We start from the raw sequence: 27788 nt of genomic DNA, 5'->3' as shown, positions 1-27788 counted from the left end.
AAATTGCAGTTGGTACGATGTTCTCTTTAAAGACCTTCCTCTACGAAGATATTAGTAAGATAAATTAATTAAAAACACTGTTTTCCGTTCCTCCATTTGTTAATTAAATCTTCCCCGTCCATCAAACTGGAGATGTTACGTGCTCTAAAAATTTCGCTTGCAAAACGAATTACTCCAAAAGTAGCTGTCAATAATCTTCATCAATTATTATCCTTGTATAATGACTCACACATTTGTTCGTGTACTTTCTACGTAACAATTATATTTAATACATATTATTTACTTTACTTATATTCTCATTTTCCATTCTAATTTCAATATAAAATTTGAAGTTTCATGAACGACTGAAAAATAGTAATAAATTTATTACCCTTTCGTGAGGAAAATTCTGAATCATGATAAATCAACGTAATCTCCCATCAAAAACTGTAATTTACTACTTTCATACTAATTACATGCGTTACTGAATATAACACACCAATTAGTAGCCATTCGTAAATAACTGAACCAGAAATTTAAACATTCTCAAGTGAAATATTTATTTACCCCGTCGAATAAATTTAAAGAACCAATTAGCTGATAATATCTAGTAATTCGTATAACACCTATTAACACTAGATTCACGGAGCCCATCAATTTGATGGATAAATTTTTAAACATTATTTAGTAACAGTTTAAGTTAATTTTGACGGATACTATTATGCGAATGCACTTTATAATGCTCTGTCCCTGAAACACTAATTTCTGCGACCTATATAAACAACCATGTAGTCTTCTAGGAATAATAGAATAAAGAATAGAACAAGTGTCCGTAAATCTAGTGTTAATATGACAACAATGGGATTGTATATGAGATAAAATCGACATAAACAATAACCAAACAATATTTAAGAAACATGTATAAAATTATTGTATAATTACATATATGTATATTAAATTATATGTATAAAAAACACCTTTCAAAACTTTAATCCACAATTATGTTTCACCATTTTCCTCCATTGATTGTGAAATAATTATAACATAATTACGGGAACAGTCAACTGTGGAAAAATGATTAAACTAGACACATAATTAACACTAGAACTACCAAGCATTTAATACGATTAATATGTAATCCCTATAAAAATTGTAACAACACATTATTTTCAATTTCTCCAGACATTCACTATACCATTCAACTGAAACCATTTATTTTCAGGATCATTTAGAATATTCAATGCTTCTGAGATGTCAATCATTCAGATATCAATAAATCGAAACAAAAAGATCGAACAGTCATTTTGACTGATACGATACTTCTAGTGTTAACCTTTTGAACTCCGAGTTCCTTTCACACGTACTTTTTCACAATTTTGTACTACATTAAGTGCTTTACTTGAAACGTATTTCGAAAGGCAATTAGCTGATAACAAACAGCGCGAATAATTCTTTTTACCAATACTATTAAAAATTGTACAACAACATAATACAATTAAAAAATATTTCAGAGGATACTTTCGAATAAATCTACTGTAGAGTCATATTCGACATAGGAGCGCAAACCGTTAACACGTTCGCTACCAGCATTTATTTCGGTAAGAACCTCCTCAATTGTAATGTTTTATTCAATCCAATAAATCTTCTAAACAGAATATCGAAAAAATGAAACTGGAAAGAATTATTGAGTTCCGAAATATAAGGCCGTAGCTTCTAACTTTAAATAATAAAATCTATAAGATTAATTTCATTTGCTTCATGTAAAATATAAGACTGCGCCCGTCACAAATATGTGACGATGGTAGCGGACGTGTTAAAGGACAATAGAGAAAGACAAGTCGATTTTAGCACTCACAGTTTTTTACAAGAACCCTTTGATTCTAGCGACCTCGGTGATCCTACGCTGAAAAAGAAACAGCACTTCGCGTTTAACACTTTGCCCACCGCAAGTCTGTCAACCGTCTTCTGAATCGTCAATGCTTAACAATATATAATCTCTTAAAATGACGTTGCTCTAAAACAAAAGAAGTCAGAACGACGTAACTAGACTTCTTTATAAATATTTATCTTGATTTTAAAGTTGCAGAGTTTTGCAAGTGAAGACACACCCCTACGACTTGTCGAGAACAATATTGTCAACTAGCATGTAGTTGTCTCGATCACCAGCGGTGGGTAAAGTGTTAACCCTTTGCACTCGAAAGTTTTTCTCTAGATTTATTGAATATTTCAAATATAAACGACATTCTTTGAACCTAACTGATAAACACGCGTAAACTAGGGAGCGAAGGTATTTTATTTGAATATTTGATATACTGATGTATTGTATGAAGTTTAACACTAGACTACCGTCAAAATGATGATTATTAGTTTCTTTATTTAGCAATTATTGATATTTGAATAATACTAAATATTTAAAATAATTCGGAAAACAAAGAGTTTCACTTGAATACTGTAACGTAAATCTGAAGAGACTAAAAAATATTTATTGTTACAACGTGACGATTATTAATTTCCTTATTTAGCAATTATTAATATTTGAGTAGCAGTAAATATCTAAAATAATTCTAAAAACAAATAGATTCACTTGAATACTGTAACGTAAATCTGAAGAGACTAAAAAATATTTATTGTTACAACGTGACGATTATTAATTTACTTATTTATCAATTATTGATATTTCAATAGCAGTAAATATCTAAAATAATTCTGAAAACAAATAGTTTCACTGGATACTCTAACGTATACCTGAAGAAACCAAGAAATATTTATTGTTACAATGTTTATAAACGTCGCCTGTTAATCGTAGTAAGTATTCGGTAGCTCTAGTGTTAATCGTATACACATAACTCTCGATTTACACAATAGACTGGTTCCCCGGAAACGTCGTGTAAATTCAAATCGTACAATTCGAATGCACAATTCACGTCGAAAACAAATACGCATGTAATAAATTTAACTAATAAATTTAAATCCATATGAAGCGGTATTATTTATTAGTAAAATAAAAAATTATACACATGTTTTTACACAAAAATTCACGAAACCAACAAGATTGCATATGTAATCCACAAAACGAAACAAAATTAATGCAACTTTGCATTTCTCTGATCTGACCGTGCTCAAGTGAAATGCAATTGCCGTGTAACGGAAATCGTGCAATTCGAATGCCGTGTAAATTGAGAGCTGAGTGTACCTAAGACTTTATAATTTTGCTACGGTAAGGCCCCGGACTTGCATTCTAATTGGTTCTAGAGTGGGCGACGTCGAGAAGACGTAACTCTGGATACACAGAGCAGACAAGTATGTATGCATGTACGCGAACATGCATATTTGTACGTGTATTTCTCAGATTAGATCTATTTTCTTTGAAATGTATAAAAATACTAGAAGAGATTACACTTAACGAATGTTCACGAAGAATCGAAGAGATCATGATGTTTACGAATAATACTGGTACGTATTGGATGGCATTCTTTAACTTTTTGCACTCAACAGTTTTTCCTTAGAAATGTGCAATATTTCTCAATGAGATATAAACGACGTCCTTGGACACTAACAAACGAGAAAACATACGTAAATTAAGAAGCATAGCTATTTTATTTCAATATTTCGCATTTTGATGCATTGTACTATAAGACTATAATTTTGCTATATCAAATCTAGTGCTGACTGAGAGTCATCTCTAGTGCAAAAGGTTAACCCTTTGCACTCGAGAGGTGACTCTCAGTCACCACTTGATTTGATTTGCAAAATTATAAAGTCTTATATATAATATTAAGCTACGTATGATGCATCAATATATGGAATATTGAAATGAAATAACTTTCCTTCTTAATTTATATATGTTTTCTCATTAATTAGTTTCAAACGACATCGTCTGTATCTCATCGGAGAATATTGAATATTTCTAGTGAAAAACTTTCGAGTGCAAAGGGTTAATTGCCATTAAAATACGTTCTTTATCTGTAAGAAACGTCCTCGCAGATCGATTTGTTTCAGGCTCTCACGGCCAGGGATACTATGAGAAGTATGAGAAGTGTTCAAAATTTCCGGGTGCAAGCCGTGTCCATTAGGAATTGTTCCCGACGTTTTGCTAGCATTGCAGTTGGCATCATCAGGGGGTTCGAAGACTCGCTAAGTTTGAGGACACTGAGTATCAGTGAGTCCTCGAACCCCCTGACGATGTCAGCTGCAATGTTAGCGAAACGTCGGGAAACAATTCCTAATGGACACGGCTTGCACCCGGAAATTTTGAACACTTCTCATAGTCCTCACAGGTGTTTCTGGCAAAACGTGGAGCGAGAAATATTGATTAAAGACAATTAACTACCGCGTTATGTAGAAACGATGAAACTCGAGAAGACGTAACTCGGAATCCACTGTATATCGAAACAAACTGCTCATACGTCTCATAGTCCTCAAAGTCGTTTTTGGCAAAACGTGGAGCAAGAAATTTGATTAAAGGCAATTGACTGCCGCATGTAGATACGACGTGACTCAGGAGAACGCAGCTCAGAGCCCCACTATATATCGAAACAAATGGCTCACGCGTCTCATAGTCCTCAAAGTCGTTTTTGGCAAAACGTGGAGCAAGAAATTTGATTAAAGACAATTGTCTATCGCATGTAGAGACGACGTGACTCAGGAGAACGCAGCTCAGAGTCCCACTATATATCGAAACAAATGGCTAACGCGTCTCATAGTCCTCAAAGTCGTTTTTGGCAAAATAAATATTGATTAGAGACAATTGACTACCGCGTGTAGAGACGATATAAATCGAGAGGACGTAACCCGTAGCCCCACTATACATCGAAACAAACGGCTCACACGTCTCATAGTCCTCAAAGTCGTTTTTGGCAAAACGTGGAGCAAGAAATTCGATTAAAGACAATTGACTACCGCGTGTAGAGACGACGTAACTCAGGAGAACGCAGCTCGAGGCCCCACTATATATCGAACGAAACGATGACGGAGAGTCACCTCTCGTGTGCAAAGCGTACAGAAAAGTTTCCCGTTCGTTGGCCGAGCGGTCCGTTGAAACCCGAAGCGTCGCGCGCGACGATACGACCGACACTGGCGGGCCGAGGAGCCCGCGAGATCTCGAACGCGTTTATTTTCAGAATAGCCGGCGAGAGAGCGAGCGACTCGACTGGCTAACTGACTGACTGACTCCATTCTGCCCGCCTGTCCGACCAGAAATCTAATCTCGCGCACAGATATCCGATAATTCCTGATAAGACTGCACCGCGGGGATCGATCCGGCCGCGACAGAATCGATTTTCCGATCGTCGCTCGATCCCCTTTCTTCGTGGACACAATGGGACATGTTTCCTGCGTGATGCTTGAGGTGAATGCACCGGCGACTAACCGGTTAACTGTAGGTTCACGGAACGCGTCAATTTCATGCATATTTTATAAACATTGTTTGGTTATGCTTACGTCGGTTTTGATTGATCGGTGGTTTCACCCCTTCAAAGTGAAATTCGGTAGGAAATAAAAATTGAGTTGTGTTAGGCTTGACTTACTCTACTTGTGCACGATTTCGTAATTTTTTCAACTTTTGGGTTCGATACCTTTCTTTGTAAATTGCAAACAAATGATTTAACTACAAACAGTAAGAAATCGACACAGTTCCCTTGTTATCTATTATTTGAGCATTCAGTGTCTAATTTGTAGAATCTGCAGGTGGTTTTGTATGCTTTAGAGAATCTTCGTCAGCAAGAGATTAGTATACAATTTTATTGTAAAATTATTAAATTCAATATTCAATATCATATTGTATGACAGTTCTACCCATTGATTCGTATATTATTTACATTCAACAGAATCAATAATTTAATCAGTATTTCATTATAAACTAATAAATACATATACGTAGCTAAGAAATGTTCGAGTGTAAAGGATTAATTATACGTAGGCCAATTTCAAAGTCCTTGAGCTGTATAAAAAATAGTTTGAAATAGTTTGCAATAGTTTAAAATAGTTTACAATAATTTAAAATAGTTTAAAATAGTTTAGAATAGTTTACAATAGTTTAAAATAGTTTAAAATAGTTAGAACAATCTACAGTTGACAAAAGACAATATATTTCAGATTAACCCCTTGGCGTATTACTTACTTTCACTACCAATCTCGTCTAACATTTTACTACAATTTGGAAGAAACGCAACAAAATTATCCAATCCATTGTAAGTGCAAAACTTTGAAGATAATAAACCGGTAATAACAAAATATTGATTTGTATCAACCCTACGAGCGTCAACGTCGCTGCAAGTGACGTTAAAAATTTGTCCAAAAAGTATCACTGTCTTTCTCAGCGACACTTTATTTTTGATAGCGATAAATATAACCATCAATGGCATTTTTCACATTTTCTGTTGTATTAAATATAATTATATAATATTATATAATTAATCTTATTAGTAAAATATAATCAATAAAACATAATATAACAATATAATATAATATTATATAATTAATCTTATTAGTAAAATATAATCAATAAAACATATAATATAACGATATAATATTATACAATACAATATTATATATAACTATTAAATATAATAAATATAATCATCAATGGAATTTTTCATATTTTCCGCTATACTTATCACTATCAAAAATTAAGAGTCGCCAAGAGCGACGCTGTCGCTTTTTAGACAAACTTTCATTAAGCGTTAAATTCATTTAGGAACCCTCATCAGTGTCGCTCGTCATTGTGCGCCCAAGAGTTAAAGAAAAGTTCCATTCATCGAAATTTTGAGAAATGAGGGAACCATACAAAAGAAGCATTATCCACCGGGTGGCATAATAACACGTTCCAAGTTCATTTCAACACAGACACACCTGATTGCACGTTATTGCCACCGTGTAGATCGCAGCAATTCGGCGTGCCATTAAAGATTTTCTGGAAATTGGGCCACGCCAGCTTCCCACCGAAATAACGAGGCCGGTTCGCGCAACACGCCCGACCCGACGGCGATCCCCGACGAAAATAATCGTGGTCCGATATCGACACGGTTCATCGTACCCTCGCCGTCGACGACGCGACGCACGGTCACCTACGCGAAAACGTAGCGCGACACGGTTAATTCTAGCTGCCTGTGAAAACGGATGACGCAGCGGAACGCGTGAAATTCGAAAAAGAAAAAAAAAGAACAGACTCGCGGAGCGTGGGAAGAGCAGCGTTGATGATCCCGGTGAATGAAGCGAGAGGCTGTATCAAGGTTAGGCGTGGAGCCGTAGCGTACCCTTCGCACAGTTATCTAAACGGAACCGGGCAATTACGAAACCCTGGATTTCATGCGAATGCTGTTCACTCGGAAGGGGCGGTAAATGAAATAAAGTAGAGAAGCGCGGTAAATTCGAGGGGAATTTTGTGAACTTGTAGTTTCTTTGAATCAATGAAATTAACCCTTTGCACTCGGAAGTTTTTCAATAGAAATATTCAACAGTTTCCAACGAGTTACAGATAACATCCTTTAAGATAATAACTTTGCTTCTTAACGTATGTCCATTCCCTCATTCAATTCATTATTTCAATATTTCTGATATTCGTGGATTATAAGAAGCTTAATATTATATGTAAGACTTTATTATTTTAGTATATCGAATTGTATGGTGACTGAGAGTCACCTCTTGAGTGCAAAGGGTTAACATTGACTGCCACGTCGATCACCGATGACCGGAACTTCTAAATTTCTTGACGATAATTATAATTCGTCGGATAACTAATGTCGAATGAAAATATTTCATAGCGTAAATTACTAGACAACAGTGTAACGTACGCGTTGCGATACTGAATAATAAGTAACTGTTCCGCTTTATCTTTGCTACGAAAGAATAAGCGATACATAAAACTCTGAAGGATTTCGTGGCAGTCAACGTGTTAACACCAGGACTATCGAGCACTTGAACCGTTTTGAACATTTCTTTATGAAAGCTGTAAGTGAAAATTTGTTAAGATAGTTTTTTTAGAAGAAATTTAGAATTTAGAGAGAATTTAGAATTTATTACGAAGTTGATTTATATTTCAAATTAGGTATTGCTAAATCAAATACTTTAGTCATTTTTTTAAAGAAGTGTCTGGGCCTTTGTAATAATTCTAGAAGAAGAAATTAGGAACTGGTCATTTTGACCCATATGATAGTTCTAGTGTTAAGCAATATTTATTATAAACTAATGAATGTATATAGGAAATGTAGACCAAATGAAAAAATATTGTAAAAAATTACCGAAATCAAAATTACATTGCATACTAATGAACATATGTAAAAAATGTACCTCAAATTAAAAATATTATACAAATTACCAATATCAAAATTACATTGCATACTAATGAGTATACGTAAAAAATGTACCTCAAATTAAAAACATTATACAAGTTACAAAAATCAAAATTAAATTATCAACTATCCCACTGGAATTTTCAAACGTTGGAAAACTCGTATTTTTGGAGTTCACGAATTTTTTTAACATAATATTACAGATTATAACAAAATCTATGCAGTAGAGAATTAATAAATATCCACATATGAATACGAATAAGCAATGTATTCAATAGTTTCAATAACTTCATCAAACCAATATATTTTGTAACTTCCAAGTTACAATGACATTAAACTTTTACTCCTGAGCGTATAAAAGTTTAAGTTAACCGATTACTTAATTTTATCCGGCACTTTGAGTTCGAAATGCAATAAATCAACAAGCTACCCATACACTGATATGTGACTCCAAAGTTACATGGGCCTACAGACGGTTAAAATAAATTGTATATTTAAAACGATCATACTCCCTACACCGTTCCATTCCCCATCACTCAAGTACCTACAAACAGGAAATCCTAAAATGGCGGGAAAGAATATGAATTCAAAATGATTAAACAACTGGTTGAAGAAAATATTGCCCCATCAATGTTTTAAACTAACACGATTACGATTTAACATATATCCGTGATAAATCAAGCCCGAGTTTCGCGCGAACATTTTCCTTAATTACGTGCTCAGCATTGTGTGCACGGTAACTGCACAAAATCCGCAGTCTAATTGCGATATAAACAGGCGTCTCAATCCCATCGTCGGACGGGTGCATTCACCGTTCCTCCCATAATCCCCCCATCGAATCGAGTATATAGCGAGTCGGTACGCCTGCGTGTGGGGCGTGTCTGTGTTTACGTGTGTTACGGCTGGCTCTGAATCGAGCGCGCGTGCCGCGAGGAAAAAATCTATATCGAAGCCTTCCGGGACACGTGCACGTGCGTGCGCGCTTCTACGTTCTTATTTAGCGACGCTCTACGGTCCACGTGTCGGCAAATCTTGGCGTCGTATACGGCTTCAAACCCCTTCACGCGATTTACAAAAAAGTTTTGTGGGCGTTCATACGTTGAACGTGACGTATCAATACGTCATACGTGGAGTACGGTTTTCTTGGTTTAATCGATGTCTGGGTGGAATTCGGAGGTATATTTAGATTCTGAATGGAATTATGTGTGTTAAATGAAGGTGACGTATTAAATCGTCATCGATGAATTATGCATTTATTGTTTTCGGGAACTATGGTTTCTTCTTGGTCTAATCGATGTCTGAGTGGAATTGGGAGGTGTATTTGGATTCTGAAAGGAATTATGTATGTTAAATGAAGGTGATGTATTAACTCGTCGTCGATGAATTATGATTCTTGGTTTAGGTGGAGTTGGAATAAGTAATTGGATGTTGAGGGGAATAATGTTTGTCAATTGGGGATGACGAATTGTACTTTCAGTTTGGAGATTCTTAATTTAATGCAATTAAGACATTGGATACAGTAATGTACGTTGTTTCTATGGGAAATGGTTTCTGTCAATTATGCATGACGAGTTAATTCGTTATTGAAGTTGAAGTATATTTCTTCGATTTGGAAGAACTGAATTGTGTAAGATTATAAGGAGTGGTAAGGAAAGCAATTTTGGAGAATGACGAATTAATTCGTCACTTAAACAATGTTGTTCAATTGTTTCCTAAATCCGTTATTACAATAACATCACTCAGAGAATGAAAAACACTTCGAAACGCCCTGCACAAAAAGTTCCAATTACATTTCGATCCGGTCAACGTCCATTTTCTCCACCGAATGCCGCCAATTTCAAATTTCAAAATGGCATCTATCATTCTAATCATAAACGCCTCAAGAATCCAAACAACAAACCCTAAACAAATCACAAAATCATTAGAAAAATACAATTCCAAACAATCAACCGTACGCAAACAAAATAAATCCAGAAAAAGCTACAATACACTTTTCCATAAACAAATGTACAAAACCCCACTGTATCACAAGAATCATCATCCCCTAAATACCGAAAACACAAGTTAGGCAAATGGCAGCCCCATCTTCTGTCTCGCAATATCCTCACCCTACCAAATCATTCTTTCCCATCCCCCATCCCTCGACAACCGTCTACAACAATCCAAGTTCAAACAAAAATAAACCAACGAAGCGCACTAACAATGACGAATAAAAAAATCCGCCCACAAAGTTCATTCACACGGGGATGGACGCCAGCCCAACAACCTGTTCGCTGGTTCATCCGTCAAATTCCCAACGCAACGCCTTAGACAACACTACTCACCGAAAGAAGTCCAAACGAGCAGCAATTAAATTCGATCCTGACTCACATCCCTAGGGAACTCGTGAAAAATCGGCACGGTGAAAGGAACATAATATCAACTGAAAACCAAGGTGCCCGTAACGGTCGGCGAGCCGCGTGCACGATATTCGATCGACAGGAGCAGGAAAAACCGAGCCGAAAGAAAGCCACCGGCAGCATCCTCTCGACGCTGGCCACCGGCGGCGTCGCCGCCGCTTTTATAATCAATATTACTTGCGCTAGGATCCGCGTAGCGTCGCCGTTACCCGCCGGCCGAGCCGGTTAACCTCCAACAACCCCCGAACTACAACAACAAGCGGAACTACTCGACTCGAACTGAAACGAATCAATCGAATTCGCCAAAGAAAAAAGGATTCACTAGGATCGCACCTCGGTTCAGTTGCAAACGCACCTCCAGAATGGTCGGCGTCGATCTTCATCCCGACGTCGCTGCTTCACCCCGAGGCGACCGTCACGATTGGTCATCTTCGACGATCGTGCGGGATCATCGTTTCACGAGCACGAGTGTATTTTATTCGAGAGAAATTTCAAGAGAAATTTCAAGGGGAATTTCAAGGGAATCGGGCTGCCTATAAAGGGAAAGTTAGAGGATCGTGGGCGTCGGTTTCCCGTTTTGCATCACTGGTCGGGTTAGGGGATGATCGGGGGATGTTTTCAGTGGATTCCGAGGGTGGATTGCGGGATACGTTGCGAGCCACGCGATTTTTTCAAACAAGGAATACCGGCGGCAGGGTGTGGCGAGGGAGACAGCACCGTTTTGAAAGATTGGCACACACGCGACTCGCTTCGACCGGCGTCCACCGAGCGGCGGGGGCGTTGACGACGACGCCGTCACGCTGTGCGGATAGAGCTCGCCGCGAGAAGGCGCTGCCGGCGCGCGCATACGTGATAAACGTGGCTTTTTTTTTTTAATCACCCGATAAGTGAACTTTTTATCGCCTTGAAGAAATATTGCTGGCTTCTGATGTCTGATTGGTTTGGAGACCGATCGATAGCTGAGTTTTTTTAGGTACCTGCTGTTTTGCTCAACACAGAGGGTGCAATTTTTGAACGCGGTTTGTAATTCGAATTTAATGGGCTTTTTTTGAATATTGGGGTGCGTTTGGGGATTTTGGTATTCGGTTGATTTGAAGGGTAGTCAGTGTTGGGATTTCTTGAGTATCTTTTTTCTGTGGAATTCTCCCTGTAGTTTATTTTAGTTTTTGAATGTAATTTCTAATTTTTTGAAATGCTTTTGAAACGGGGCTTTCTAAGCTTCGTACGCGACAGAAGCTTTTGGTGTCTGACTGATTTAAAGGGAAGTCGATAACAGAATTTTTTAAGCAGTTTTCGTTTGGTACTTTGTGTATACAATTTTTTAATTAAATTCATGTTCTAGGCTTAATTGAGATTTTGTGTGATGCTTGATGACAGCGGATTTTTGGATTTAACTGCTCTGAGAATTAATTGATATTTGATATTCTATAAAAATTTGAGGAATTTCAAATGTCAATTTATATGATATTTGAAATTCTATCTAGTTTTATAAAATTCTGGGCATGCGATTTTGTATGTACTTCGTGATTGGAATTTATCTAATTACTTCTGTACTGTTAAATGACAGCAGACTTTAATATCTGAATATTAGCTAACGTTCGAATCTTTTGAATTCAACAAAATTCAAAATAAACAATTCATCATGAATCTAATATACAATATAAATACAATCGCCCTTTCTCAACATTGTTACACAAGAAAAACTTGAATCTCTTGCTACCTAATCATGCCTTTAGTTTATTAAATTAGAAATTAAATTATTCGACCGAATTTATGTGAAATATTTTTGTCAATTCCGCAAAACCTGACCTAACTCAAACCTAACCTTCGTAGAAACCTATGCAATTTGCTGATATCCCCATAATTTTATATAATATATTTGGACACAAATGCCGTTCAAATGTGCACAATTATATTTATCATCCTAGAATACGTGTTTCGAGAAAGAGGAACATTTAAAAATAAATATAAAATCTATTAGAAAACACGTGAATATTGACTACGTCGGACCACGCGTTGCGCCATCTTGCCGACGCCACGCGATCCGCTACGTCAACGTCGAAAACGTGAACCGACGGAGGATGTGAGTACATCATCGTTTTATCCGTCGAGGGATTTGTTCGAGGAGCATTCTGGTTTGTTTCTTGTGGCGAGAGATAGCAAGGTCTGCACTGTATGCTCGGGACTTCCGGTAGAGTAGAGGGTTGTTTAAAGATGAACTTCCTACGCGTTGGTAGAGCTCCAGAAGTGTTTGTCAAGGGTTAAATATTCCAGTTCTCGGTTTTAGACACTGATTTACTGTTCTCGTATCTCTGCATGTTGTAAAGACTGAGTGAAAAGTTAATTTCGACAGAACTTACTCTGACAGAATTTAACACTAAAATTACCGTAACAGTCGAAATGACTGGTTTTGGTTTTCTTGTTTCACGATGATTGATTCAAAGCATTGAATATTCGAAATGATTTTGGAAATAAATAGACTTTTTAGTTAAAAGTTTCAAGCTTCATTCCGTACCTCCAACATTAGAATTACGTACCAGTGAAAATGACTGGTTTCGGTTTTCATGTTTCGCAATAATTGATATTCTCAAAGCATTGAATATTCGAAATGATTTTGGAAATAAATAGATTTTTTAATTAAAGGTCTCAAGCTCACCCTGCGCCTTTAACACTAGAACTACGTACCAGTGAAAATGACTGGTTTCGGTTTTCTTGTTTTGCAATATAATTGATATTCTCAAAACATTGAATATTCGAAATGATTTTGGAAATAAATAGATTTTTGAGTTAAAGGTATCAAGCTCGTCCCGTGTCTTTAACACTAGACCTACGTACCAGTCAAAATGATTGGTTTCGATATGTTTGTTTCGTAATTATTAATATCTTAAAAGCATTCAATATTTAAAATGATTTTGGAAATAAATAGTTTCACTGAAGTACTATAATGAATATCCAAAGAAACTGAAAATAATCTTTTGTTACAATTTTTATAGAGATTACATATCAATCGTATTAAATGCTCAGTAGTTCCAGTGTTAATACAAAAAAGTGAGGAATATAAAATTGTGGATGCACAAATAAAATGAATAATAATATTGTAAATATTAATAATCTAATAATTTATTTATTACACTGCATCTTCTAAGCAACAATTGCCTTGGATGCAAAAATATTCTTAATCTGGCGTTAACCATTTTTGGTAAATTAAGCGTACATAGTTTTTAAATATAGACGACGAATATTTAATAAGTTCTAATTTGAAAAATGTTAATAATATAGATTTTTACAGTCAGTCGTTTTTTTAATACATCAGATCTGATGCAATTTGTTCAATTATTTATATAGATTAATTAAGATTGTTTCAACTCGACTGATTAAAATCGAAGAATTTAAATTACTGTCCTATAGTTGAAAGTCAGGAAAGAGGAAATGACGTTCCGACTTTTCCGGTCGAACGGCGAATTCGAGCCTCGATTGAACGCTTCAAAATCCACTTTTCGGAATTAAGGGCGTTCGATTCGATTATTGGATCACGCACGCATAAATAGGAATGCGATCGCACCGACGGGACGTTCAGAAATTTCAAATCATCGCTGACTCGGTGCTTCGGGGGCGTATACCCTTGCACTGGAAACCGACCGGAAGACTTTGCCAACGGATATACTCGAAATTTATTGATATTAATCGAAGAAAAATATTTGAACCGTTTCCTCGATGAAAATTGGAATGAAAGTTGAAAATTTGGACGTCAAGAAGGAAATACTTTCATTTAATAAAAAGATTATTTGTTACTTATTTATAGCAAACTTTAATAACAATATTTTTGGTTTAACCCTCCAGTCTTGTCCAGTAAAAAATGTTACATTGCTTATATTTAACGTGTGGCATTTGTAACCTCTATAATTTAAGAAGTTAGATAAAAATCAGGAATGATGAAATAGTAATCTTAGTTTCGTTTTTAAATTATTAGCAATCAGAAATTTGTCTGAAAATTATTAAAGATATCTTAGTGACAGATTTTAATCGTTAATAAATTAAACACGAAACCAAAAGCATAATTATTTTTCTCTCCATTTTCAACGCACGTTACTATAGTAAATTACTCCCCAAATTTTTTCCGAACACCTTATATACTACCGTCTGAAATTCAAGTACTCTTGCGAACGAAACGACATAGCCTAGTGCACCGGCGACTGCCTCCTAATTTCAGGGAGCGCGGTTCGAGTCCCACTAATGAAGACGTGATTCTCTCCCGTAGGTTTTATTTCTATTTAACCAAGCAATAAATAATCCTCTCACAACTGGGAGACAATTTTCTGACACTTTGCCGATTAATTAAATTATAATTACCAGAGAAAAATTATTTCTGAAAGACATATTATACAAAAGGGAATCAAGTGACTAATTAAAATTTACGAGCTTTTTAATCATAAAGGATTGAAATATAGAGGACCCTTAAAAGAAAGAATATAAATAAAACTGTTGACAGCAGGGGCGTGTAAACTATGCGCACAATTACTTCAATTCAATAAACCATTTCGTCGAATCGCTGAATCAATTAATTAAATCATTACCCCTCAAAGATCCGTTCCTGATTGATACGGAACGGCAAGGGAAAATAACAAGTCGATTAAACCCTATAAGTGCTGCATCTTAGGGGTTGAAATTAAGTCAAAGGGTCTCCAAGGGTGAAAAGAAATCACACATAACCCTCACAACTCTCAATTACGCCATCATAAAAATGAAACGTTTCCTTACACCATTGCTCCAATTAAATTACCCAAAAAAATCTCTCCCACTGAAAAAATGTTGTTAACAGGATCAAGTATACTAGGTCGACTAAAAAAATCCATCAGCATGGCCAATGGGGATGAAAGTTAAAGGGCGCGAAGGGAAGAAATAAAAGGGCCCGGAGGGGGAAAATGGGGTTTATCGTATCACTTTCGCGCCAAGGGCCAACTGAAAGGGTAGAGAGGTGTGGGGTACTGGGCGGGTGCGTGAAACTTGAACCGAGGAAACCTAACAGTGGCCACGCCGATTCCAGGGGTTAAGTTAAGCCTGTAACATCGAGCGGCAGCACGACAGAAGAAAACGACGAGAAAGAGGGCGGAAGGGGTTGTGTGTGGGGGTAGCAGGGAGAAATCTCTGTGTGAGTCTACGAATGAATAGAATCGATCTGAGGAACTCAGAGAACTAAGAGGGTGGTGGGATCATCGACGAAAAGTGTTCTCGAATGGAATGAATCTCGTGAGACTCACCGGTGTCGTTGGACTGTCGACCCTTGCCATCCGGATTCCACTCCTCCTCTGCAACAAGAAAAAAAGGAGAAACGGCTCCATTAGAGGCTGGAGGAAAAACACTTTCTGAACGGAAAAAGTGTGTACAGTTGTCTAGCGGAGTTTCTTCAAATTTAAATTACGAAAAATTAAAGCTGCCAGCGATAAAAGCGGCCTGTTGCGAAGGGATTCTAAAGGTGTACGAGCAAGAATACTAGCGGAGGCGAGATACACAGGAGTCACTGGGTCGAGTAAGGCTACGTTCCCACTTGAGTGCCATTAACGAGAGCAACTACTTCTACATACTTTCATATGGGAGGTACTATTGGGAGTGAAGTTTAGATTACGTGTCCACTTGAAAATGAATCTCATGGATGACTGTTAAGCTGCCTGTCCACGGATCTCGAGATCAGTTGTTAAGCTGTGCCCCCATTCGAGAGACCTTTTCAATTCTAGAACAGTAGAATCTAGAATACTGTTTCCTACTTTCTCAATTGAATACGTTGGAAAAGATACATCTAAGCTTCCAAATACAGTCTACTTCAAATCGGGAGTTCTTAAGCTGTATTCCCACTTACGAAACCTTTTTCACTTCTAAAACAACAGAATCTAGGATTCTTTCTCTCATTTTCTCAACTAAATACCTTGGGAACACACATCCGCGCTCGGATAGAGCTTAGATCACACAGAGGACAGGATAGGGCTTTCACCTACTCGCACCTACACACCTACAACCACCTACATTTACCTATACGCCTGACAACCGCACTTTTATGAAACCTCCTCACGTATCGTCCTACAACAAAAAACATGTTCCTCTTAATAACCAGCACGGCTGTAATGAGGATACCTTTGGAGGAAGCCCAATGACCTTGAAATCAAGCATTTCCTCATCCAACCCCCTCACCCCTGAACTCGTAATTTAAAGGATGGGGAAATATTCCGGAGTCAAAGGGAAAGAGGCTCAGCGAGCATCCTGCATATTTCAGGAACGCTGCGCGCGCGAATTCCCGATACCCGTGTCTACTTCCGCATTCTCGGCCGCACGGGAGTTATGAATATAAATTCGCGACCTGCCGACCTGTTTTCTGCGAACTCCCCTTCAGCGCATCCCTCGTTGGACATGTCTGACGAAGAAGATCGCAGCGGCTGCAAGTAACGATTTAATAAAGGAAAAAAACACACACACACACAGACACATTTCCTCCCGCCCGCCCTCAGCATGAATTTCCATGACAATCGTGCACAGCGCGAAAACACTGCGCGATAAGCTACCCTGTGACGGTCCGGGCGTATCTACAAGTCAAAAGGCGACGATGTTTGCGAGAACAGAGAGAGGAGGCTGGCCGAAGCCTCGGGCCACGGCTTTTGAGCCTCCGCTCGCCCGCCAATCCCCGCGACGCTCCTGCTAACCTTGTTTATGACGCGGCGCACGCTTTGCTGACGGCTCGGACCAACCTCCTCCTACGTTACTCGCGTTTCTCTTGAGTTAGTTACTCGGAAAGTGATTCTTTTTTTGGCCTGAGACGCGTTTGAGTAGCTTTATATTGATGTTTGGCGAGAGTTTGTTGGTTGAATGGAATTAAGGAGCTTTTGAGGAGTCATAGTGTTGTCTTGTTTTTGGGGTTAGAATTATTGCAAATGGTTGAACGAGTTGTTTTAGGTTCTTTATTTTTTGATTATTCAAACTGGGAAAGTGTTTATATACGAGTTATTCGAAAAATTAGAAAGACTAGAAAAATGTAGGACATTAAGAAATTGCAAGAGTAATTAGAAATTAATAAGAACTGTAAGTAGAATTGTAATATAGAAGTATTAACAGGTACTCCTGTAATTTTACTGAGATATTTGTAACGTTAGTTTCATGAAACTATTCGCGAACTATAATTTCTTTCCCTTCAACTTTCCAATGTTACCTACAAAAATTTCCCCTGGTTACCATTCACAATTAAAGACCACTGCAATATATCTCACAAAGAAACCACTAGCTCCCTTCACAATCATTCCACCACATAATTCCACTTCCCAAGTTAAACAAGTACCTCTCAAAAACTACTCAACAACAATCCCATCAGAAAAGCAAAAAACGATCTACGCAAAACCAATCTAAACTCGCAAAAATAACATACAAAATTACGTTCACCCGCCCCTAAAACATTTCCATCAGCCGGATGCCATTCCCTAAAGCTACCCAATCCCCATCCCCAAATTCCACTGACCAAACCAACATCTCGCGCTGGGAGCAAACGACAAAACATCAGAAACGGTCCAAAAAAAGAATCCATCAAAGAAGTCGCCTATGGATGGTTGTCAGGTGGGAGGGGTTGGATTTCGGTTACCTGAAGAGTCGGAATCTGATCCCGGCGTGGGGCTAGCGTCCACACTGTGCCTGGATCCTTGGCAACACTCGCTGCACTTGCTGCACATCGTGTCCGAGTCAAGTAGGGCTGGCGAGTCCGCCGCGACAGACCACCACCACCACCACACCGGTTCCCTCACGATCGGCGATCGTCGATCACGGTGTCGCACGACGTAGTCCGCCACGCTGCGCCGCTCCGAGCAATCGATCATCGGCGTACCCGCCGAACGGACCCGGCACCACTGTCACACTCGCTCACTGGCCTACCGGCGGCGTCTGGCCGATCCGACGGACCCGCGTTACGATCCCCTCGGCGCTCGGTCGCGAACTAAACCCGAGGGGCGGGTGTGGAGGGGATGATCGACGCTGTTCGCCGTAACGCGGCGAGTCGTCTCGCGGTATTTTCGGCGGAACGGGTGGGGGGAGGCGGCTCCCGGGGCGGAATCTCTGTACCTGATGGGCTGTGGCACGTGCGGTTTTATTTTGATTTCTTTCCGAATTAAACGTTACGTAGGATGTCTGAGAATGTTGTGTAAACTGTCAGTCATGGAGAGTTTTCAGGGTGACAATGGTAGATTCGTTGGTCAGATTTTTCGTTGACTTTGATGGAATCGTTGTGTGTCTTTGGAGATGGAATTGCAATTATTCGAGGGAATTTGTGTATGATAGATATCGAGGATTTGAAGTTTTGCAGATTTGATGAATGTAAGGGATGTTGTTGTATTGTTTGAAGTTAATTAATTGAGAATAGTTTGAACTGATATTGTTTAGAAGGTGTTGGAAAGTCTTGTTCTTCGGATATTCGGAGTTCAATGTGTGTAGATTTATGTGACCGATAGTATGAGATACAAGATCTATATTAGCAGTTAGTTTATTTGGTTGTATAGTTTAAAGTAGTTCTATACTTGGGCAGAATGAAAATTATGGTAACTAGACTGCGAATGTTCATGCATTTATGGTATCTTTCTATATTTATGTCTTGCACTTTTTATTTTTATATTTCAAATTAATATAACGAGGTTTATCGTGGAAATCAGTCAAACGAGACATGGCAGTCAACATGCAACGGCTTTGTTTCGACATAACAATATTGCATAATAATTTCACTATATATTTGGAAACATAAACGAACACATATGAACAACTTCTAGCTCCCGGCTCAATTAATCCCTCCTCTAATCTGAATCCAAAAATTGTTCAGAAACAACTTTTGCAAATGGGAATGCTCTCCCAACAAACACTGAATATAAATACATAACGAGCTCTTCATGAAAAAAATACCTATTTTTTAAGGGAGCACGCTATCACTTCGAACGATCAAACATTTCCATTTCAAATTTAATCACATTACCCGTTCGAAATATCCGAAAACGACGCTCGGCCACGAACAGCCACCGCTTAAATTTCGCTAAAGCTATTATTTCAACAAAAATAACGCCAATCTCCCCGCTCGACAATAGAATGTACAGGTGTCCAGAAGGCTCGCCGATGCACAAAATTAATTGGCTCCGGCGTTTATGCTTGGTTCCAGGAGCGATTTCGAAAAGCAAACGAGAGTTGAAATGGGCGGGATAAAGAACGCAGGGGCGTGGTGCGGGCGACGGGTGGGGGTGGCGAGAGGCGTGGCCTCCATTGTCGTACTCGTTAACCGGAGAGACAAAGCAGCGAGATTCGTTCCCGATACCGGAGAAAATACATTTTCCAGTTTACCGTAAGCATTAAAAACGGCCGAGTCACCCCCGATTGCAATCGGGTCAGCCGAGTTAATTAATATGAAGCGGATGGGTGGGACGCGCGGTGGGCGGTGGGCGGTGGGCGGTGGGCGGTGGGAGGGGCTCCGACAGTCCGGCGAAATCCGAGTTAATCGGTTGGTAAAAGGAAATTCAGAAACAGGTATGTAGGACAGGATAAAATAGGGAAGCAGATGGGCTTGTTACGGGCCTTGTAAATACGATATGTTCCAGGATTAATCCTTTCGCGGCGCGATACAAGGGAATTCGCGGTATAATTGCCACGCTTTCTTTGTCCGGCCCATGGATTCTCTACTGTACGAGGGAGAACAGTTGCTTGTACCGCGTTTAATGGACGCGTCATTTGGTCCGAGCTAAACTATTGGTTGTGGTGATTATCTTGTGTACCAGTGGTTCTTAATTGGTGTTTTGCGAAGTAGTTACGAGGGTTTGGGGTACGATATAACTTGTTTTGATATTAGGACCAGATTTCAATGTAGTTTTATTTTGGAATAAGAATTAATACATAAAATAGAATACTATTGGTATGTTTATTGTATTTTTATAGTAAATTTCTAATTAACGCAAGTCACGTATTTAATAGTTTGTCAAATAAGCGTTTGTACAACAAATTATATGTTTTTAATGTTCTGAAGTAAAATAACGTTTATACATTATCCTTTGTTATATTACGAAGATTTAACTTTATTTAATTCTAACTTTTTGTACTCGGCAATACTAATTAATATTTTTAATATATGTATCGCACAAGTAATTGTTTAATCTTTTAATTGTAAGGTGAGTGCTGCAGAGGAAACAGATTATAAATGAATAAATAAATGATAATGTCGAGGCTAATGATAATAACACGTATTATAAATTCCAATAAGAGAGAAAAACAGAAAAGGGGTGTTGTTTAACGGCAATTTGCGAAACTGCGCACGAGACAGGCTTGCAGGATCCTTGAGTGGCGATTAAGCCCGAGGCCCACGCTGGAAAGGCAACTTTCTTTGCCAGTTTGAATCGACTGAGAGAAAAAAAGTCAGAAAGCTGATTTGCTCTTTTTTTTTATCGAAACGCATTTTACGATTGTGCATAAAAATATTTTGAGAAGTTATAAGATGCGATATCTAATAAAATTTTAATCAAGGCTGTTAAATCACCGAGTCGCAAAATAATACAGAATAAAATCAAATTCAGTGGTAGATTTAATTAAATTATTAAACTTCAAAGGAAAGAGATCCAATTACATTTAATTCCAGATTATTATATATAAAATTGCAAAGTAATACGGGATTCGATAAAATCCAATTGCACGCTTGTTAAATCATAACATCACAAAGAACAGAATTCAACAAAAAAATCAGTGAATTATAAAATTACTAAATACAATATCCAATACAAATTGATTTTATTACAGAACCTCCACGTCCTTCAAAACGATCCATCCTCCGCAACAAAATCCAAGTAAAGTAAACCCTCGATTCTTCATGAAACATTCAAAGAATCCCACAAAACAAAGAACAAAATCTGTTCAATTCTACCACAGCCATCAACTTATTTCTGCGTTTGAGATATTATTAAAGACAAATTAGGAACACATGTAGTAAGAATTTTCTTATACAGAACTTGGTTGTAACCTAAATATTCTCCATCATCCACGAGCAATGAATCAACTTTCAAAAGTAATAATAATATACATCTCAATTCCTCAAAGTAATAATAATAAACATCTGAATATTTAAAACCAGAAGAAATATACAAAAATTGCATCATTTATAGCATAACCCAATATAAGTAACAAAATAACAACTCGAATAATCCGAAAAACATGAAACGAACGAGACAATGCTAAAAAAGAGAATGTGAACGATTGGGTCATAAAAGACCCGAAGATGGTGGCGGGGTTAAAAACCTTCATCAAGACTCCTCTTTGTTGCATTCCGCGACTAACAAACCATATTAATGATCTAGATTATACTCGAGTAGAAACCGGCTGGAACGAAATTGCGTCGGACACGATATAGGTTCGCAAAGGGTTAAAGGTTAGGTATCCGGGGGCGGGTTCAAAGATCGGTGGACGAGCGAAATAAGAGTGAACGAGTGAGAGAGAAGGAAAGCAGGGATGGAAAAGAGAGATCGTTGGAAAAACTGGCCGAGTTTCTCGACACCGAGAAGCGTCGACTCCCTTTTTCCGAGAAACGGAAACGCGATATCCCATTGGTCCGGAGATTAACGCGAGGTCTGCGTTCCCGATGACGTCACTGGCGAGGTATTGGATTGCCCTAACGCTGCACCGTACGATAATAATGATAATAGCGTTTATAACAGAGAGACCAGCATGGACCTCGCCCCTGCTAGATAATTATTTATTCTCTCCTCTTATCCGGGCTTACTTTATTTAATTAAGCCGTTCCACCCTTCAACCCCTTTTTTTTCTCTGTGTATTTAAGTCTCTACTTTCACTTGTCTGGCACTTTTGTGTTTGACTTTTTGTAATCTTTTTGTCCTGTTTTTCTTTCTACCGGTTTTCCATTCTGCGTGATTATTATTTGTTGTTTGATAATATTGTTACGTGGTTGTGGAATGTTGTTTAAGAGGTGATTAAACAATTGTGGAATGAGACGTTTGTTGTAGGTTTTGAAGAGTAATTTTAATTTTAATCATTTTGGTTTACATTGTGTTTGTGTTTGTTGTTTAGTGATATTATTGCGTGGCTGTGGAATGTTGTTTTAGAGGGGATTAAAAAATTGTGGAATGAGAGATTTGTTATAGGTTTCTGAAGAATAATTTTAATTATGGTAATTTTGGTTTACATTGGCTTTTCTGTGCGGTTGAATGTTAGGATTTGCAGGGCAAACGTTTTTATTGGACATTGGAATTTTAGAACCAGTTTCATTCCACTTTTTATAACATTCGCTCGACAGTAATAAATAGAAGAAAACTCTTGATGAAATAAATGGTTTTACACTTCATTTTATCTGACCTAAATTGCCCATAAAAATTCGAACATCATCCACCCTCGTTCTTGCAGGTGCAAAATTATAATAAGACCAACGCGTGACTTCAAAATCAATTCGAAACCCTTTCTCGTGTTATTTATTCCTCGCTATAATTAAAACCGTAGTGTCAATTATTCCCAGGTATACCAGATCTATTATTAGCCGAAGACTGTTAACACGTTATCTCCCGGGGATTATTGAACAGTTCATTGAAGACTACAAAATGTCTAAAGTCTAACCAATGCAACTAATGCTTAAAGATTTCTTACTAAATTTTTTAATAACAATAGCAATTACAATCCTGACTCAACAAATTATCCTGGATAACATAATCTAATCACTTTTTATTCAAACTATTATTCAAAGAAAATTATTAACATACTGTTTAATTTAATATTACTATATGATTTAATACTATTTTTATCGAATGTTTCAAAAACTACCTTTCAAAACTTTCATCCAAAATTATGTTCAAGTTTGACCATTTTTCCTCCATTGATTGTGAAATAATTATAACATGAACTACAGGAACAGTCAACTCTGGAAAAATAATTAAACTTGACAAATAATTAACACTAGAACTACAGATCATTTAATACGATTGATATACAATCCCTATAAAAATTGTAACAATAGATTATTTTCGGTCTTTTCGGATATTCATTATAGTACTCAGGTGTAATAGAATATTCAATGCTTTGAAGATATCAATAATTGTGAAACAAGAAAAACTATTCATTTTGACTGGAACGGTAGTCTTAGAATTTCCAAAAGTATCTTTTGATAGCTTCGATGAAAATGGTGTTATTAGTCATTCTATAAATAAAGTGTTAATATTCGATTACTATACAACCTAACCAAGACCCGTTGTCATCTGACATAATATACCGCGGTTACGCAGCGGCGCGTGCGAATATGATCGATGTCGTGACGTGCCCGTAAATCGACGCAGCTTCCTCGTGGATCCATCCACCAGTTAGGAGATATGCAGTTCCGGTGGCCGCACGTGTCTATCGAACATCGGAAGGCACTTTCGCCCGGGGCTGGCCACCCCTTCGACGAGCCGAAAAAAGCCGTCTTTTGTTTAGCTGCGTATAGTTTTCACCCCTCTGGTGTCTTCAACCCCTGCCAGGAAACGCTTAACCCTCGCAGGATCATTGTTTTCGGTGATTTAGTTCGAATCTTTGGTAATTTCTAGTAAGATGTTTGTTTCTATAGGTTTCAAACCAGACACCCAGTATATTACATTTGTAATTAATCGATGTTATAACTCTTCGTGAACGAATGTCGGCATTCTTGCGAAATGAAATTATTGTATTCAGAAGATTAAATCGCGAACAAATGATTGAATTAATCGAACAACAAGAGATCAGAATATAGTTTCCTTTTTCCCTATTAATTAAGCAATTGCTGTATTATTTAGCTTAATCTGCTGAAGGTTTCATACATTTCAAAGAATCTTCATCCGCAAAGGGATAAATACCTGCTTCGAAAGATTAACTTTTTTAGTAATTTCGTTCAAACTTATTTCATTGACTGAATTTTAATTGGATTTTTATTCGAACGAGTTTCTAATTGGAAACCAGGTGTATTATATATACAAATTCTCATTGCCTTTAACTCCTTTATATACACTTCTTATTCGCGATACATCGACTGTAGATTAAAATTCGACAGCCTGTATATAAAACACTCGATAGAAGTTCAGAAAGATGTACCTAAAGGGTTCGAAGCTAATTAAAAGGACGGATAAACGAAATAAAGGGAAAATTGGAATTTTCAAATGTCGATAGAATCGACAATTGTCTGTCGAGTAGTATTTCTTTACGAGTATCATCCGCGACAAGTAATCCTCGGCGCTATGGAATGCCGAGAAAATCGAATTTCTGTATTAAGGGGACCCCGGATAAGCGAGGTCTCGCGAGCGGAACGGGAATTGATATCAAAGAGTCTCATCCGGGGACAATTAGGCGGTCGGATCGCAGTGGCACATGCTCTCCTACACGGTGCCTCCGAGACTTTGGATAATTGGAGACGGGGTTTAACTTCGTTGCCATCACTCGCGGCGGTTCGTGCCGGTTACCACGGACTGTCTTTCCCGGTTTCCTTCTCCTTGTGTCTAGTAGACGTTACGATACCCAGGAAATTAACCCGTCCGTCGGGAAACGAGGCGGCCACCTTTTCCTCCCGGTCTCATCGCGATTTTACGCTATCCCCGGATTAGTGTTCGACGAATTTCACCGTTCTCGTGCGCTAATCCGGGGATAGATAGAAACGTCACGAATAGACCAATTTGTAGAGACTTCGCTACTCCTTGGAACTTTCAACCTGATTCCAGAGTAAAGTAAAACGATACGAGAGTAGAATAATATTTTTCTGGTTTAACAATTGACAATAAAATAGAATTGTTAAAATGAAGAGCTGTGGTAGTGGTATACATTTGAAAAGGTTCAACTGCAAAAGGTTCAACTGCGCAGCCGGTTGTATATACACAGATACACGTATTTGTTAAATAAGACAGGAAAGTATATAACTTAGTCCGTATTGCAAAGTTAGGTGAGATATTCCACGGATTAACGCACCGTAAGAAGCTTACGGAACTTTTAATCCGAGGAAGACGGAACTTTTTGCGGAATGACCACCTAAAGGATATAATTTTCAATTTCTTACCGACGAGCTTGGTCTCTATCGTAAATACAGCTACTAAAGGTATTCCCCGCATTAATGCGCAGTAAACAAAAAGTTCACAAATTCTCTAATCCGAGGAAGACGCAACTACCATAAACTAACCACCTACCAGATGCATTTTCCAATTTCATATCACTCCGTCCTACTCTCTATACCACTTTCGTCTCTTCCAAGCGTTCCCCGGATTAGCGAGAGCATCCCGGTACACTAATCCGGGGTCGTCGTAACAAAATCAATCCCCTAACCCACTCGGCGAGCACAATAAACAGGATAATCCTCGCTACCCTCAGACCGAGTAGTCTCTCCTTTTTTTCAACGCAAAACGATGAAACACGAGAAGAACGAGGTAACGAGTAATTGTCAGGGGGAACAGAAGGGTTAGCCAGACGAGCGAAGGAAGAGAAAAGGACAGACGAAGGGGCGGGAGGGAAATGAAACGAGACCACTCTCCGCTTACAGGCGGCCGTCGTTCTTTCGCCCGTGCGCGACGCTGCCATTCTTTTTGTCTCTCGCGACGCGCCGTGGCTCTCCACGGGCCCCACGAGTAGTTTAGAAGAGATCGTTAACGCCGCTGAATGCAATGGGACGAGCAAAGGCTCGCGAAAGGGGGCGCGAGATGCCTAGGACCAACAACCGGAGGCGTCGCGCGAGCACAATCAATTAGAAATTCCGATTGGACCGGCCCGACCAATTGTCCTCGGAAGTCGTTAGGCTGGAGCTGGACACAATGCACCTACGCGTATCAGTCCACGCCCCGGATTAGTGCGTCGAGCTACCTCCTTCCTACAGGGTTGAGCCAGAGGAACGTTGTACCTCAATTAGTCGGCCGGGTTGTTCGTGTGACAGTTTACAAAGATGGAACACTGTTGGCAGAGGGAACTAAGCTTCTATCTTTTCGTAAAGTGCTGTCAGTTACTGTCGTTTTGGAATTATTTGTGTTCCTTTACTGTGCTTTGTTCGTGGCAATTGTAATGTTGGAATGTTTCCTCGGTATTTCTTGATACAATTTTTTAATACAAATCATACGATTCGAAAAATGTATTGTATTCCTATCTTCCAGTTTCGAGAGTTGTTCTTATAAACATATTTAGATACACCGTCTCCTACATCGATTTCTCTCATTGACAAACTAAATGTCTGACAAAAGAACATCGAAAACAATCCAAAGTATCGCGATTAGCTTAAGTATGGTAACACTCTAACATTCCAAATGTACCAGCGGATCCTGATAAAGCAAAAAAAACTCCTCCCCGGATTAGCGTCTGAACTGCCGCGCCCACGCGTGCACTAATCCGGGGAACTGGCGTAAACCGTTAGATTAATGATCCCCGTGCACCGAGAATACGCGACACGGTGCCGCGAGAGCTTTCATTTCCGCCCTCTTTGGCAAGCGTGTCGATCGCGACGCGCCGTAGACGTCCGGCGTCGCTACCGCGAGCTCTTTTTATACGCGTCGTCGCGAGCTCTGCCCCGTTCCCCGTGCCGCGCATTCGGGAACCGTTCTTTTTGTCATTCGTGTACTTTACCGGGCGCGGTGGAAAACGAGCGGCGGACGAGCCGGTTTTACCTTTTTCCGCGAGAGATCTGAATCGACGCTCGCTAGGCTCTCGCGACGACGACGACGGCGCTCTTTAAACGCACCGCAGCACGCGCGGTTCATTTCCCTCCCGTGCAAACGGGGCGAAAGGAACGCGTTTTTCCCCGCGGTAATTAAAGACCTTCAAAATTTTCAAATGGTATTTTTCTTCTTTTTTTCCTTTTAATGACTTGTTTTCCTAGAGTTTTTTCTCTTTTTCGAGCGAGGGGGTTGACAGAAAATATTCTTTAAAATTTGAAGGGTTGGTAGTGTTAAACGTCTGCAAAAAGTGTCTGAGACTGTTTTGGAGATTTTAAATTGAGATTGAGATGCAGTTTGAACTTTACAAATTGTATTTTGTATAAGTTGAGAGACAATTAGACAATGGGTGACAATTGGAATATTGTATTGCTGTTAAGGGTGTTTTATTAGGATTAGCAATAAGCTTGATCTACGGTTAATTCAAAGTTTCACTAGGTTTGAGTAACCAT

General features: G+C 38.6%; 1 protein-coding gene across 26 annotated transcripts in view; it reads right to left on the bottom strand.

Annotated features, from left to right (window-relative positions):
- LOC116425946 (uncharacterized) overlaps positions 1–27788 on the bottom strand; it is a 262805-nt gene that overhangs the window by 93397 nt on the left and 141620 nt on the right. For 25 of the 26 annotated variants that reach the window (XM_076374563.1, XM_076374567.1, XM_076374565.1 and 22 more), the window contains one exon: positions 15925–15972. The exons of the other annotated variant lie outside the window; for it this stretch is intronic. In XM_076374563.1, coding sequence (XP_076230678.1) covers positions 15925–15972 — 48 coding nt within the window. The remainder of the gene's footprint in view (positions 1–15924; positions 15973–27788) is intronic. 26 annotated transcript variants of the gene reach the window in all.

Source organism: Nomia melanderi, chromosome 2 (genome assembly GCF_051020985.1).
Source record: "Nomia melanderi isolate GNS246 chromosome 2, iyNomMela1, whole genome shotgun sequence".
Lineage (NCBI taxonomy): Eukaryota > Metazoa > Arthropoda > Insecta > Hymenoptera > Halictidae > Nomia > Nomia melanderi.
This window is presented reverse-complemented; position numbering and strand designations above follow the sequence as displayed.